The sequence below is a fragment of the Cynoglossus semilaevis genome, chromosome 15, assembly GCF_000523025.1.
Source record: "Cynoglossus semilaevis isolate Cse_v1.0 chromosome 15, Cse_v1.0, whole genome shotgun sequence".
Classification (NCBI taxonomy): domain Eukaryota; kingdom Metazoa; phylum Chordata; class Actinopteri; order Pleuronectiformes; family Cynoglossidae; genus Cynoglossus; species Cynoglossus semilaevis.
In genome coordinates, this window is record NC_024321.1 from 17,190,250 (window position 1) to 17,204,625 (window position 14,376).

General features: G+C 40.0%; 2 protein-coding genes across 3 annotated transcripts in view; one reads left to right on the top strand and one right to left on the bottom strand.

Moving 5' to 3' along the window:
• Positions 1–5,609, bottom strand: part of cab39l1 (calcium binding protein 39, like 1) — a 7,008-nt gene extending 1,399 nt beyond the window's left edge. The window contains exons 1-8 of the mRNA XM_008327484.3: positions 4,915–5,609; positions 4,258–4,419; positions 2,887–3,051; positions 2,614–2,732; positions 1,439–1,607; positions 1,257–1,316; positions 1,101–1,166; positions 838–981 (exon numbers count right to left, since the gene is read on the bottom strand). Of these exons, the coding sequence (XP_008325706.1) occupies positions 838–981; positions 1,101–1,166; positions 1,257–1,316; positions 1,439–1,607; positions 2,614–2,732; positions 2,887–3,051; positions 4,258–4,374 (840 nt within the window). The 5' untranslated portion in view covers positions 4,375–4,419; positions 4,915–5,609. The remainder of the gene's footprint in view (positions 1–837; positions 982–1,100; positions 1,167–1,256; positions 1,317–1,438; positions 1,608–2,613; positions 2,733–2,886; positions 3,052–4,257; positions 4,420–4,914) is intronic.
• A 1,005-nt stretch (positions 5,610–6,614) lies between these two features.
• Positions 6,615–13,798, top strand: phf6 (PHD finger protein 6). 2 transcript variants are annotated; one of them, XM_025063258.1, is made up of 11 exons: positions 6,615–6,771; positions 9,362–9,528; positions 9,817–9,918; positions 10,243–10,376; positions 10,476–10,522; positions 11,333–11,499; positions 11,593–11,736; positions 11,838–11,942; positions 12,081–12,214; positions 12,835–12,967; positions 13,060–13,798. In XM_025063258.1, exons 2-10 carry the CDS (start codon positions 9,400–9,402, stop codon positions 12,962–12,964), a joined length of 1,092 nt encoding a protein of 363 aa, XP_024919026.1. In that variant the 5' UTR covers positions 6,615–6,771; positions 9,362–9,399; the 3' UTR covers positions 12,965–12,967; positions 13,060–13,798. The 2 variants fall into 2 exon arrangements, with proteins under 2 accessions (XP_024919026.1, XP_008325705.1); XM_008327483.3 differs by having other exon boundaries at positions 12,835–12,964.
• The last annotated feature ends 578 nt before the right edge of the window (positions 13,799–14,376 follow it).

Genomic DNA, 14,376 nt, shown 5'->3' on the forward strand with positions numbered 1-14,376 from the left:
GTGGCCCCTGTGGTGTCACAACACCAGCAAGAAAAAAAAAAGTAAATGATGCACTTTAGAACTTTATGTTTTACATTTAACCCAATGTACTAAAAAAAAGTTCACATATATTTTTTTCCATAGTCAGGGTCTGTAAAATTGGAGTAAACGCCGCGGCATTTATATTCTGACTCTTTAGTCTAGTTGGAACCAGTGTTAACTGTAATGACAACTTCCTGTTTTTGAAGAGATTGTACTCAAATCTACCATGAGATGATATACAAAATGTCAATAAACACTATAAATAAATAAATACATAAATAGACATAAACTCATAGGGCGAAGAAAACTCAATGATATTAAAGCGACGGAGCGCAGACGAGCAGAGGCACGTTGACGCGGTAGAGGTGTCGTCTTCGACTTCTTCTTCTTCTTCCTCCTCTATTTACACAGACTCCGACAGCCCTGCACACGCTCAACAGGTTTGTGGCGCACACATAATCGACAGTATCTACAGTATGTATGTGCATATCTAAACACAGATCAGGACATTTCGAATCAGATTACCAGAACACTGCACATGTTTCTACTGCTGCTGGTGTTATGACACCACAGTGGCACCTGTGGTGTCACAACATCAGCAAGAAAAAAAAAAGTAAATGATGCACTTTAGAACTTTATGTTTTACATTTAACCCAATGTACTAAAAAAAAGTTCACATATATTTTTTTCCATAGTCAGGGTCTGTAAAACTGGAGCATACGCCGCGGCTTTATTTCAGTGAAATACAGTATTTTTATTCCAACGAAGTTAAAAAACGACCCACGCTCCAGTGTGCAGCGTGTGTTCTACACAGACCTTGAAGACGTGGAAGGCCTCAAACTGGATGTTTCGGCTCTTGTCTCTGAGCAGGTTCATCATCAGCTTCAGGTTCTCGGCTCGGCTGATGTACTTTGTCATGACAGTGAAGTTGTGTCTGTCCAGGAGCAGTTCTCCGAGCAGCTGGAAAACAGCAAAAACAAACAAACAAAAAACAAACAAGTGTGAGCTACTAACTGGTCTGTGTGGTTTCACGTCAAGTTTATCTTTTTCTGATCTGACAGAGGAGGAGAGCTTTTCACCTTCAGTGACTGTCGTTTGGTAACGTAGTTGTCAGAGTGCAGGAGCTTCTCGTACTCCGTGAAGACCTGACGGAACACCGTTAGAGGAACGTTAGTCACGGCACCAGTGAGTCTTTGGTTAAAGATCAGATAATAAAAAAGAGAAAACCCTGTCACCCTGTCGTAGTTGTTCTCCAGAAAATCGGCGCACATGATCTTGTGTCTGGTGAGGAGATCCTGGGAGAGGACACACGGGACCCATTAAATCAAAACAAACATGTGACGTGTGTGAGTTTGACATTTGTGTCTTCTTCTCTAAGATCGTAAGCAGCGATTAGGATGTGATCGTTCCTGTTTACCTTGAACGAGGCGAAAGCGTCCGAGGCGATGTCGAAGGTGGAGAGCTCCACGTAATGGAAGAAACAGTAGAAATCTTCTGAGATCAGCACTATCTTCGCCAGAGGCTCGTGACGCAGGCATTCCCTCAGCATCATCCCGCAGTTCAGCGCCACCTCTGCACTTTCATATCTGTTAGCAACACAGGTCCAGGTCAACTGTGAGACTTTACATTAGCTGTAAAGCCACTCTGAAAAGGCTGCATCGGCAATATCTGATATGTAATATGTAATATTGATTTGTTTATCTGTACAAACTACTGTATTGAGTTCTTAATAAAAATGAGCTGCAATGCTGCCATCTAGTGACTTTCACTTTTCCCAATGTATTTTCAGGACACATCACTTGGTGAAACCAGGGCCTTATCGGGTTTTCATTACTGGAGGAAAATCCAATAACGATTCTTAAGGATATTACACAATTATGCTAATATCGGGCTAATGAAATTGGTCGGCTGATAGTATCGGACATCCCTAAAAATAAAAACCCTTCAATGTCTAATAATGTTTGGAGTGTTTTTAGCCCAGACACACATTCGACTGTTGAGTCTTATTTCCACACAGTGCTTCCTTTGGTGTGTCTGAAAATAGTCATCCAAATGTGGACAATCTGCCACACAGCTCTACAGACGTCACATGGAAGAAAAAAACAAATCCAACACACCAGGGTTTAATGTCAGGCCTTGACAATAACACATGTAATTGACGTGACATTCGAGGGGAAAATACAGTTTTAAATCACAGCACAGAAACCCATCGTCGACGCAGCCACTCACGATCCTGTGAGCTGAAGAAGGCTGTCTGAACAGAACAGAATGCAGCACGCTCAAGGGGATGAGTCAGGTTTTTTTTTTTTTGGGCAATAAAACCAGCACTGAACTATCACTGTCTTCATCTAAATATGTAACCCACATGTGAATGCAACAAGTTCACGCTTGTATCCCTGGGAGTTGTTGAAACACATACTCGGCAAAGCAGGAGCCGAGGGAAAAGTCAGTCGTTTGGCTTGGTTTTTTTTTTTAACGTACTATTCTGGTGACATTAAAACAATGCCATCACAAATAAAGTATTCACAGCCAGTATCAGATTACTGAGAGAGACCGAGAGGAGTTCCTGTTAGATTAAAAAGTTGAACTTACCCTTTCAGAAGCATGAAGAGGATCTCTGGGTGCGTGGAGATGTACTCCACTGTGGGCGTGCGCGTGCCAATCTGACGTCGGACGATATTGCTAAACAAGTGAACCACATACTTCTTCCCCTGTAACAAAGCACTGATAAATATCTTGCTGCAGAGACTCTTTGCTCTGAGCACAAATATGTGCACGTAGCACGTGTCCACATGTCTGTGTGAGGTAATCAATCACTTTTGCACGTGTGTATTGATCAGTGAAGTGAAATTATTTGGACCTCACCTCGAAGTCAATCCTCTGCAGGTTTGCGATGAGAGCGATGAGCAGGTTGGTGTTGTACAGCTCCTGAGCCAGCTGAGCCACAGCTTCAGTCTGAGGCTCTTTGTCACCCGTACCACACAGGACCTCCTTCAGTGAGGCCAGGTTTTTGGACACCTCCTCTGCAACCTTAAATATGGAGAAATCAATTGACTACTATGAACGAGGAGTGCTTTTTTAAGGAGCAGCGATAGACTGATAGCTGAGTCAATGTTTGTTCAGCCATAAATATTAATTTACGCTTCAACTAAATGTTCACCAACACTCAACACACAACTGTAATAAAACTTAATTTACAGAAAAATATTTATAGTTTTTTAAAACATAAGCAGTGTTTTATTGAATTAGTTTAATAAAATAAGATTTATTTAAAAACCTATATATAATTTTGATTATGTATTTGAGGTAAACAATCTTGTTTTCCTGACCAATTAAAAAAAAGTTTCCTTTAAAAATAATATGGAAGCAAGAAACTTAAGATGAAGAAACCATGCAGAATGTTTTGCATTAATAAAGAGCAAGTGGCGCCCCCTATTCTTTTGAATAAAGGGTGCAACAATCCCACATTGAATGCTTTGACTTAAGGTGCTTTAATGATCTCACAGGCAGTAAATATTAATACATGACACTAATTTACTAATTCAAAGCTTTTTTTCCCACAAGAACAACATCTGCTACTAGTAACCTTGACTAGCGGTTACGTAATGGACATAAACAAAACTGACAACAGGCAGATCTCAGTGACAGGGTCTCTACGGCAGGACGGTCTATCCTGTCTATCCTGTCAAACTTTATATTCTACTGACATCAAACACAATTTGACAGCCAATCACAACCCTCCCCTCGCTTCTTTTTAGGCTTAAAATGGCAGATCTACAAACTTTGAGTTGAATTACTGCCACCTGGTGAGTCTATTTCATATAAATCTAAAGCTAAATTATAGCTAAAATAAAAAAAAGACCATTTACACATTCAGGGAAGTGTTCCTTCAGATATCAACTTGCCACCATACACACAATGTTTGGTTTATTCTTTATAAAGGCTTATTCTTTAACTTAGTTACTTAGTTTTATTAAGACTAATATAAAGAATAAAAATATATTCACGGTAGATTAGTGGCAGCTTCTCTAAAGAAGACCAACTCCTGTCACGACAAGGATTTATTTCTTTATGTTTTTGGCAAGTGGACACATCAGTGTAATCAGTCAATTCATAGTACGGCACATCTGGAATCTGGATGGGTGTCACCTCTTTCTTACGTAATATTTTGATATAGAATATTAATAATAACAACAAGCAAAAAACATAGATATTATGAGGAAACCAGTGACTAACCTTTTCACACTTTTTGCTGTCTGCAGAATCCAGCTTTTCCATGTATGCGACATTCTCCTTCAAGCTCCTGACTATTTCAGCCGGACTCTTCTGAGACTTCCCAAAAGGAAAAGGCATGGCTGTGGTGTGGTGTGATGTGGTGATGTTTATCCAAGCTCTGATCTGTGATGAAATAAAACAGTTTCAACACAGGCTAGCATGTGCAAGGGACGCGGCTCCACTTCCTGTACCTCCGTGCATCAAGAAATGGCTGAAACAAGTCTCACCTGAAGAAAGCGAAGGCACACACGTTATTTCCACTGAGTGTAACTCGAGACTCTGGTGTAAAACGATGTATTACACCTTTAAAGAGTCCATCGTCGCACACTGCTAGCTACTGTTGCTAAACTTCCGAGCCGTCGTCGATAACGACGACAAATTGACGCTTAAATAACTTTAGTTTGAATTGAACTTCAAACTGACACAGAGATACGAAACGCTGAATCTGTGACGGAACCGACAGCAAAAATGTCAACCCAGGAGCGGTTCCTCCGCAAACTTCTGTTAGCATGCGACCTAGTTTACCGTCGATAAAATCAGTCAAACGAATATCTGTGTGGATACAGTGAACACGAAAATAGAACAGCGAAAGATCGAAGCCGGTCTGTCGGCACTCACCAAATGAACTCTGCTTTTTCAGGCTGAAGGAGGCTCCGTGGCTAAAGGTGAGCTAACAGGCTAACTTGTTTCCACTTTCCACTCTTCTTTCTCCGCAGCGTTTACTCCGAACTGCCCGTAACGTTGTGTGTTGCCGTAGCCGTGTATCCCGTACTAAACGTGGCAACCGACTGCAGACAGGACGACCTTCATAGCTGTGGTATTCAGTGAAAAACCTCTCCGCTCGTCACCAACTGTCACCTAACTTGCTAGCTGTGTTTGTGGTGAGGAGTGAGTGTGTGCGGGGCTTTTTTTTTTCTGGCCTGTCTGACAACTTCATTTCCCTGTTCTCTCCTCCTCAAACTCCTCTTTATGTCACTGCCCTCGCTGCGCTGCCGCTGGGCGGGTATGTTTGTTCTCCGCTCATTGACTGACACACAAATATAACCAATCACTTTCACGTACGGAGCATTTATGCGGTAACGCCCTCTGAATTGTGGGTGAGTATGTTTTAAACTCTTGTACACTCCGCCTGAGTGGATAGAACAGCGGCAAAGACAAAACGTGAACACTACTTCAACGGGCAACCGCGTAATACAAAACAAGTGAATCCTTAGAAATGAAAAAAGAAACGTTTGTTGCTTTGTGTATTATGGCAAATATATTGTGTTAGTGATTAATTCTTCGTTATGTTATTACGATAATATATGCAATATTCCATATAAATCAAATGAAATTAATCTTCATAGTACTTTTTATTGTATTAAAACAATATTTGTTCTGTTATAAATAATAAAGTACCTGATGTTTCTCAACGGAGTTTCCTTGTCTTCCCAGTGTACGTAAGTTTTGTATGAGTGGACCTATAACCTATAAAACTGATATGCATAAACATGTATTATGTTTGATAATGAAAGTATAATATGTTTATATAGTTATCTTCTAGAAATCTACCCTCTGCTTTTGATGTTTGATTTGAGTAAACATATAAAATGAATATTCACAGTCATTTATATTGTGTCTCTGTAATTATATGTGTTCCTGTATTTTTGCGGTAGAGAGCTTTCTTCTGCTTGTATTTTATTTTCTTTCTGTGATGAATTATCCACTATATAATTGTAACATTCTGTATGTTGTGTCCTTCCTTTCACAGGGTATGTGTGTTTTGTCCAAGTGGTCATATAAAATAAATATTCCTAGTCTTTTGTAATGTGTTTCAGTTGGTATATGTGTTCTTGTGGTAATCTATAGAAAAGCTACTGTACCTTCTCTCTCTTATTTTTCCATTATTTTTTTAAATTTCAGTAACAAATTATGGGCAACCCAGTGTATAAGTGGTTATTGTTTATGCCTAACAATGCTATAAATGATAAGTAACTTCTGGGTGGAAATACTTACAACCAGGAAATACTGATATTATAGGGGAACACTTTACTAGATTTTTGGTATTGTTGTGGATTGTGAGATTTCTTTTTTAAATTAAAAACAATGATTAATAAATATTCCTAATATTTGTGTACCTATGACTATTCTTTTGACTACGTGGCCGCGAAGTGAAGTCATTTTCTAGGATAACGATACTTGAAAATCGAATTTATGCATTTTTGTAACGCACTTTCGTTTCCAATTCAAACTCTTTGTGTCATCCGCTCGAGCCCTTTCACATTTAAAACCGCGAAATGTATGCTGCCCGAGATGCTCTTATTTTGAAAGGCAGAAACGGAACACAGTCTAGTTGGTAGCTCAAAGTAGCTTGCTTGATTCCAAGTGTAAAAAGCACACGGTCGCTTCTGAAGGACGGAAAGAAGCAGGAGTCTCTGCCCGGGACAACTTTACATCTTTTGTGTCTTATCGGCTCCCGAGGGTGGATATCAGTAGGTAAGGGGTCAGCTGTGAGTCCTCGACGGCCTGTCGGAAGCTCCGAGCTCCGGCCTGTGGTCGCTTCAGGCCGTGGTGCTTGTCGTATAAACGGAGCTGCTCTCTTTCACGGGGATACATCACGTATGGCGCTCTTTACTTCGAAACGGTTTGCAGAGACCCGCGCCTGTCATGATCGTTTCCCTGATTTAAAGGGAAATATTCGCCCGTGTTTTTACTTGTCCCAGCTTCAACATAAATCAAATATAAAAAAAATCCTCCTAGCGACCATTATTCCTCCAAACCAAAGGGCCTTAGCAGAGGTTTGGTGGCGCTAAGATGTTCTTGTTTGAGGCTGTAGTCAGTCGGAGGTAGTTTGGTGGAGAAAAGAAGACACACACCCCCTTTAATTCAAAACTTTTCCAGGCACATATGCACAAGACTTTGTAGAAAGCTCCCAGATCTGGACACACGCGAGGCTGAACGTCGCCATGCCGCTCAGGGGACACGGAACAGGGGAGCAGTGGGTGAAGATGCGAGGCAGAAATGGAGTATTTGTGCAGATATTACACGGATAGTACTGCATCTGTGTGTGTTGGTGGTGGTGAGTGTGTACATGGAGAGAGTGTCGGCGGCGGCGGCGCTGCAGTCGAAGCCTGGCCCTGTGATCATGGCTGTACTGGCTCTGACAAGGCGTCACAGCAGCAGGAGCTGACTGCTGCCGTGATCACAAAAGAGGGGGAAATACACAGATTTTTACAGAGTTATATATATATTTTTAAATATCTTTGGTTATTTTTCATACAGTCTAAGATAAGTGGTGGCAGTCAGATCATCTCCCACAAGGACACTTCATTTACGTTAGTTCTTTTTTTTTTTGCAAGAACACAGTGATGGTTTCATCATCAGTCCTGATGTTTTTATTTGTAACAATAATGTGAATTGTACATCAAACACAGCTGAAGCTAATGCGTTAGCATTGTGACTATTTATCAGTCAACCGTGTGTGGTGTGATGTCCTCACCAGAGCTGCACAGGTAAAAAACAAAAAAACATTAAAAATCCTTCAGTCAACATTTATTTTTACACAAAAAAAACCATCAAATTTCTCAGATAGAAACAGACAATTGTTCAAATGTCTGTTTTCAGTTAAACATTAGACAAGACCTGGTTGTGTACTTTCAATTTTATCATTTCCTGTTTAGTCATGTTTGGTCGAAAATGATTGTTAAACAGGAGATTATTTGAAAAGATAACATTCAGTTTGGATCTGGTGTGAATGGATGATTTTTGTAGTGGTCTGACTACATTTTAGTGATTTTTTTTTCCATTTTATTTTCCTTTATATAAAACTATTTTTTCAGTTTCTTTACTCCTGTTTGAAGTTTGGACTAAATCTGAATTTCTTTCTTTGATTATTGGAATTGTGGATTAAATGAGAAACTCATCATTTGAAGGAAACCTAGAACAAATCCACAATTTCCTTCATTTATTGGACCAAATAATTGGCAAATACAACTTGTTTTTTTTTTTTTTGTCTCATTAGGGCCAAATGTCAAACTTTTCAGATCCCAGTTTCTCTTTGTTTGTGTCCTCCACCATTTTGGAGAGAGGGTCGGCGGCGGCGGCGCTGCAGTCGAAGCCTGGCCCTGTGATCATGGCTGTACTGGCTCTGACAAGGCGTCACAGCAGCAGGAGCTGACTGCTGCCGTGATCACAAAAGAGGGGGAAATACACAGATTTTTACAGAGTTATATATATTTTTTAAAATATCTTTGGTTATTTTTCATACAGTCTAAGATAAGTGGTGGCAGTCAGATCATCTCCCACAAGGGCACTTCATTTACGTTAGTTCTTTTTTTTTGCAAGAACACAGTGATGGTTTCATCATCAGTCCTGATGTTTTTATTTGTAACAATAATGTGAATTGTACATCAAACACAGCTGAAGCTAATGCGTTAGCATTGTGACTATTTATCAGTCAACCGTGTGTGGTGTGATGTCCTCACCAGAGCTGCACAGGTAAAAAACATTAAAAATCCTTCAGTCAACATTTATTTTTACACAAAAAAAACCATCAAATTTCTCAGATAGAAACAGACAATTGTTCAAATGTCTGTTTTCAGTTAAACATTAGACAAGACCTGGTTGTGTACTTTCAATTTTATCATTTCCTGTTTAGTCATGTTTGGTCGAAAATGATTGTTAAACAGGAGATTATTTGAAAAGATAACATTCAGTTTGGATCTGGTGTGAATGGATGATGTTTGTAGTGGTCTGACTACATTTTAGTGATTTTTTTTCCATTTTATTTTCCTTTATATAAAACTATTTTTTCAGTTTCTTTACTCCTGTTTGAAGTTTGGACTAAATCTGAATTTCTTTCTTTGATTATTGGAATTGTGGATTAAATGAGAAACTCATCATTTGAAGGAAACCTAGAACAAATCCACAATTTCCTTCATTTATTGGACCAAATAATTGGCAAATACAACTTGTTTTTTTTTTTTTTGTCTCATTAGGGCCAAATGTCAGACTTTTCAGATCCCAGTTTCTCTTTGTTTGTGTCCTCCACCATTTTACTGATATTTTTTTCATTTTCCCATTTCAGACAAACAACGACAACAACAACAACCAAAGTCTCTGGCCATGTCTGGACAGAAGAGAGGAGCCGCCCGGCTGCTTAAATGTGCCTTCTGCAGAACCAACCGGGACAAGGAGTGTGGCCAGTTACTGATGTCAGACAGCCAGAAGGTGGCAGCTCACCACAAGTGCATGGTGAGGGGAGAACACGCATCAACCACTGTTCTTTAGAATGTGGTTTAATCTGTTCAATCTGTGACAGAGTGAGAATATTAGATGATGATGTGATTTTTTTTTTTAAATTAATTATTTATTTATTTTTACATAAATGAAACAATTGGTTTAACACCAGAGAAATGAATGATATACTATATGTAGTACATGTATATGTAGTAGTACACATTTTTAGTCTGCACGTGTGTTTCTGTGTGCGGTTTCACATTCAAACACCACTGAATGTTTGAAGTTTATTTTAATTTTCAGCTGTTTTCCTCCGCCCTGGTCACTTCTCACTCAGACAGCGACAACATTGGAGGGTTTTCATTGGAGGATGTGAAGAAGGAGATCAAGAGAGGAAATAAACTGGTGAGTAGAGATAGTCGTAGGAAAAAGACATTTAAATGTATGTTCATTCAGTGAACTAGTCAAAGTAAGTAATTTTGTGAGCACTTAAATTTTCAAATAGGGCGTAAAATAAAGAATTATTGGATTGTAAATTTGTCCCGTGATTGTTAAATATCAGCCGATCTGATTAATGCATGTCACATTATTTACTGCGCTGTAATTTGTGACTGTAACTGTGATGCAAGGTCATACATTTTGGTCTAAAATCCATCTAAATAAATAAAAATAGATATAAAACCCGACAGACAAATGACAACCTCAGGACTGTTGTCCCTTCTTCTTCAGATGTGTTCTACGTGTCATCGGCCGGGCGCCACCATCGGATGTGACGTGAAGACGTGTCGGAGGACGTATCACTACTACTGCGCTCTGAAGGACAAAGCTCAGATCAAAGAGGACCAATCACAGGGCATTTACCTGTAAGTTCATTTCACGTGCACCTCTATGTTTTTAAAGAAACCACCATGAAGTTGAAAATTTATGGGTTTTTTAAAAAAAAATTTCACGTGTGTTTGTAGAGTTTACTGTCGCAAACACAGAGATGCCTCCCAAGACGACATTCAAGGTACAGTTCATGTCACACACCAGGTTTCATTCAATTCATTTTTAATGCTATATATAGTTTTTTATTCATACTTTTGGATTGTCAAATCTGTTTAAAGTTCTAAAATAAATAAAATACTGAACTCTACCTTTAACACTGGGAAAGCTGCAGAAGTTGGCGTTTCTGCAGCGTCTGAATTTAGTTCATCAGGTTTTTGTGTTGTTGTGGACAACACTTGGCTGTAGTGCCAACACAAGCAGCATAAGGTCACGGGTTTGAGACACGTTGTGGATGAAGTTCCTTCTGTTGGTCGCATGTTCTCCCTGATTTTTTTTTTTTTTGTTTTTGTTTTTTTTAACCAAACTCTCGGCACATGCAGAAAGGGAACAGGAAGCTTAGGAAAAGCTTGTGGAATGAACACGATCAACATTTCAGTCTAGGACTGATGATGATTTAGCCAGAAATGAAGAATTTGAACAGACTGCAACAGACGTTTTCCTCATTAAAAAAATGTAATTGAAAATATCAACATCCAGCAAAATACAATGACAGATAAAATGCAGGATATGTCTCAAAATAAATTGATTAGAATTGGATTTACTATTGCCTGTAACCAGTACACATTAGTACAGACCATGTGAAGCTCTGGTGGGCCGCATAAAATGATGGGATGGGCCAGATTTGGCCCGCGGGCCTTGAGTTTGACACACATGCTTTATTGCCTATTGCCACAGCGGTGATGCTAATAATGCTAAGCAGAAAGTCTATATAATAAATATAAAATATATAAAATTCTTCCTACTGTTATTCATGCTCGTTGCTTGTTCACAGATGAAGACGAAGGTGTGGCCAACGACTCTGACTCTACTTTGTCACCGCCGCAAAGTAGAGGCAGAGGACGATTCGAGAAGACCAGAGCCAAAGCAGGTTCCCGTGGCCAATCAGAAGAAACCTGCTCCACGTCCTCACAGGCTGCAGATGAAGAGAGCTCCTCTCATGTAAAGACACGTCCTCCACACACACGTACACGTTCATCTGCTGATTTGAACTTTTGTGTTTTCGTGATCGTCCTTTTTTTTGTTCCGTTCTAGCGAGACAGGTCACCTCTTCGTTCCAGCGCCGGAGACGGCGGCCAGCGCTGTGGCTTTTGTCACGCTGGTGAAGAGGAGAACGAAATGCGGGGCATGCTTCACACCGATAACTGCAAAAAAGTTGCCGCTCACTACAAATGCATGGTAAAACTCCAGTGACAGGAGAGTTTCCTGTAGTTTTTTTTTTTTGTATACATTCAGTCGCAGTGATTGTATTCGTATCTTTGTGTGACTTCTTCCTTCAGCTGTTTTCTTCCGGGACAGTCCAGCTGACCACCACCTCACGAGCCGAGTTTGGAAATTTTGACGTAAAAACAGTCATACAGGAAATCAAAAGAGGGAAGAGAATGGTGGGTGTGGTTTTAAAGTACATGTTTAAAAAAATGTGAAGCTTAAAACGAGAATGGTGGGTGTGGTTTTAAAGTACGTGTTTAAAAAATGTGAAGCTTAAAACATATTTAAAAACTGTTTTTTTTTTTGTTTTCCAGAAATGTACTCTGTGCACTCAGTTGGGCGCTACCATTGGCTGTGAAATCAAAGCATGTGTGAAGACCTACCACTATCACTGTGGCCTGCAGGACAAAGCCAAGTACATCGAAAACATGGCGCGTGGCATCTACAAGTGAGCTGCGTTTAAATTCTGTACTAATCACATTAATTCACTCTCTTTTACCGCAGTGGTTACCTGACTTTTTTTTTTATCGTGACCTCATTTTGACATCACACATTTGTTGCATAATATATGTAGAATTTTTTTTTCCAAGCGACCTCTCATGGGGTCACGACCCTAAGATTGAAAAACACTGCTTTATCTATATTTGAAAATAGCATGTTATTATTGCTTTAACTAATTAATTAATGACTATCGTGACAATTGTGGTTTTAAATTTTTATTTAAAAAAAAATTTCAGTCCGTTATTCACTGGTTCTGACTGTGCTGTACAGACAAACTGTGAGTCAAAGGGTGGGGCAGGGAGGAGGGTTGTATTTGGATGGGTGTCTTCATGCATACTATCCAATAAGATCATTTGGGGAGGGGCTAAGATTGCTGCAGCTCACACGTGAACCAGAGCAGGGACAGGAAAAACCAAATTTTTCCGTAATCACCGCAAATTTTCTTGACCGTCCCCTGCAAGTCATCTGAAGTATTTGCAGATTATTTTTGCGAAAACACTGCTTTTTAACAATGTTGTATAACAGAGTAGCAGAGTATTCATTTGTTTGAGTGTTTTTGTATCGTAGGCTCTACTGTAAGAACCACAGTGGAAATGAAGAGAGGGATGAGGAGGACGAGGAGCGAGAGAACCGCAGCAGAGAGAGGGCGGCCAACGACCACAGAGGAACGCCAGCAACACAAGTGAATGGCAACTAGGTGGTGGCAAACAACTTTTTTTTTTTTTTTGTAAAACGTAGTCATTGCCGATATGTGAAATATGAAGATGTGTGAAGTACTTGTGGTTTTCGCAGTTTGCTGAGATGTGACGTTGGCAGAAAAACTGAAGAAACTCAAGGATGGGGGAGATATTTTTTTTTTTATATTTTACTTTAACCTCCTCCCAAAGCCGTGGTCTGGGAGATCTCCACATCATTTCTTCCAGTGAGTGCACACGATGTTAAATCTGCAGCAGACAAACACTCCGCTGAAACCCTGTGGTGGAGTTCTGTTTTCCCCACAGACAGGTGGCGCTGGTGGACGAGTGGCGCAGCGTCCAGGAGATCAATCACTGATTCATTTTGAACATTTGTACGTGTATCATTTTCATGAATAAGAGCCGACATTCACTGGTCCGTCAGCTCCGCTGTCCTCACACTTGACACCGTCTCCTCCTCCCCCCGTAGCTTCTGAAGGACCCACTTTTAAGAGGGGTCCGTTTGTTACTCGTCTCCCCTTGAAGTTATGCTCTTTGATTACTCTGTTTCTGTAGTCGTGTCTTAAGAAAAAAACAGTATGCTTTCCATGTTAGCCTTTCTTGATATGTAATATTTTGCTACTGTATTATTATGAGAATTTTTGGATATTTGGATTTCCAACAGTGACCATTACAAGTTTTGCCAGCATGCACATGACATTTTTTTAATTAACTCCTAACGGGCACAGTGGAGCTCTTAGGAGGAGTTGGCTTTACTTTGTGTAATGTACAGCTACCTGTATCCCCACAGATGTATCCATGAATGATTGGAAATAGAAAACATTTGATTTTACACATTTACTGCATGAACTGTCTCTTTCTTTTTTTTTCTTCATGTGGGCGTCTCTGCAGCAGCACATTAGTAACTGAACTCTACATGATTTTATCCGGGGTCTCAACCCCCGGTCTGCGGACTGGTGTGAACTCTACATGATTTTATCAGGGGTCCCAACAGGTCATTTGGTGCCAAGACAGAAAGAACTTCAGTTTTATTAATTTACTTCATTATTGAATCCAGTCATGGGTCATTTGGTGCCGGGCCGCAGTGGGAGACAAAAAAAAAATTTAACTTCAGTTTTATTAATTTACTTCATGAATGAATCCAGTCATATCCCTTTACTTTATTTCATTAAAAATTTAATCTGGCACTCGGTGGCATTGAACCTTCGCACATTAATACGACCATCAAAGTCTCCAAGAAACCAATGTTTACACTTCAACACACATTATTATCACAGCCAGACACGTCCCTTCACAAGAGGAGGACAAGTCCAAGGAACGGTCTCACATCAGAGGAGCTTTAAAGACCGGCGGCTACCACGACTGGGCCTTGTCCAAAGCCACCAAAACCAACCAGAGGAACAGAGAGGAGAAC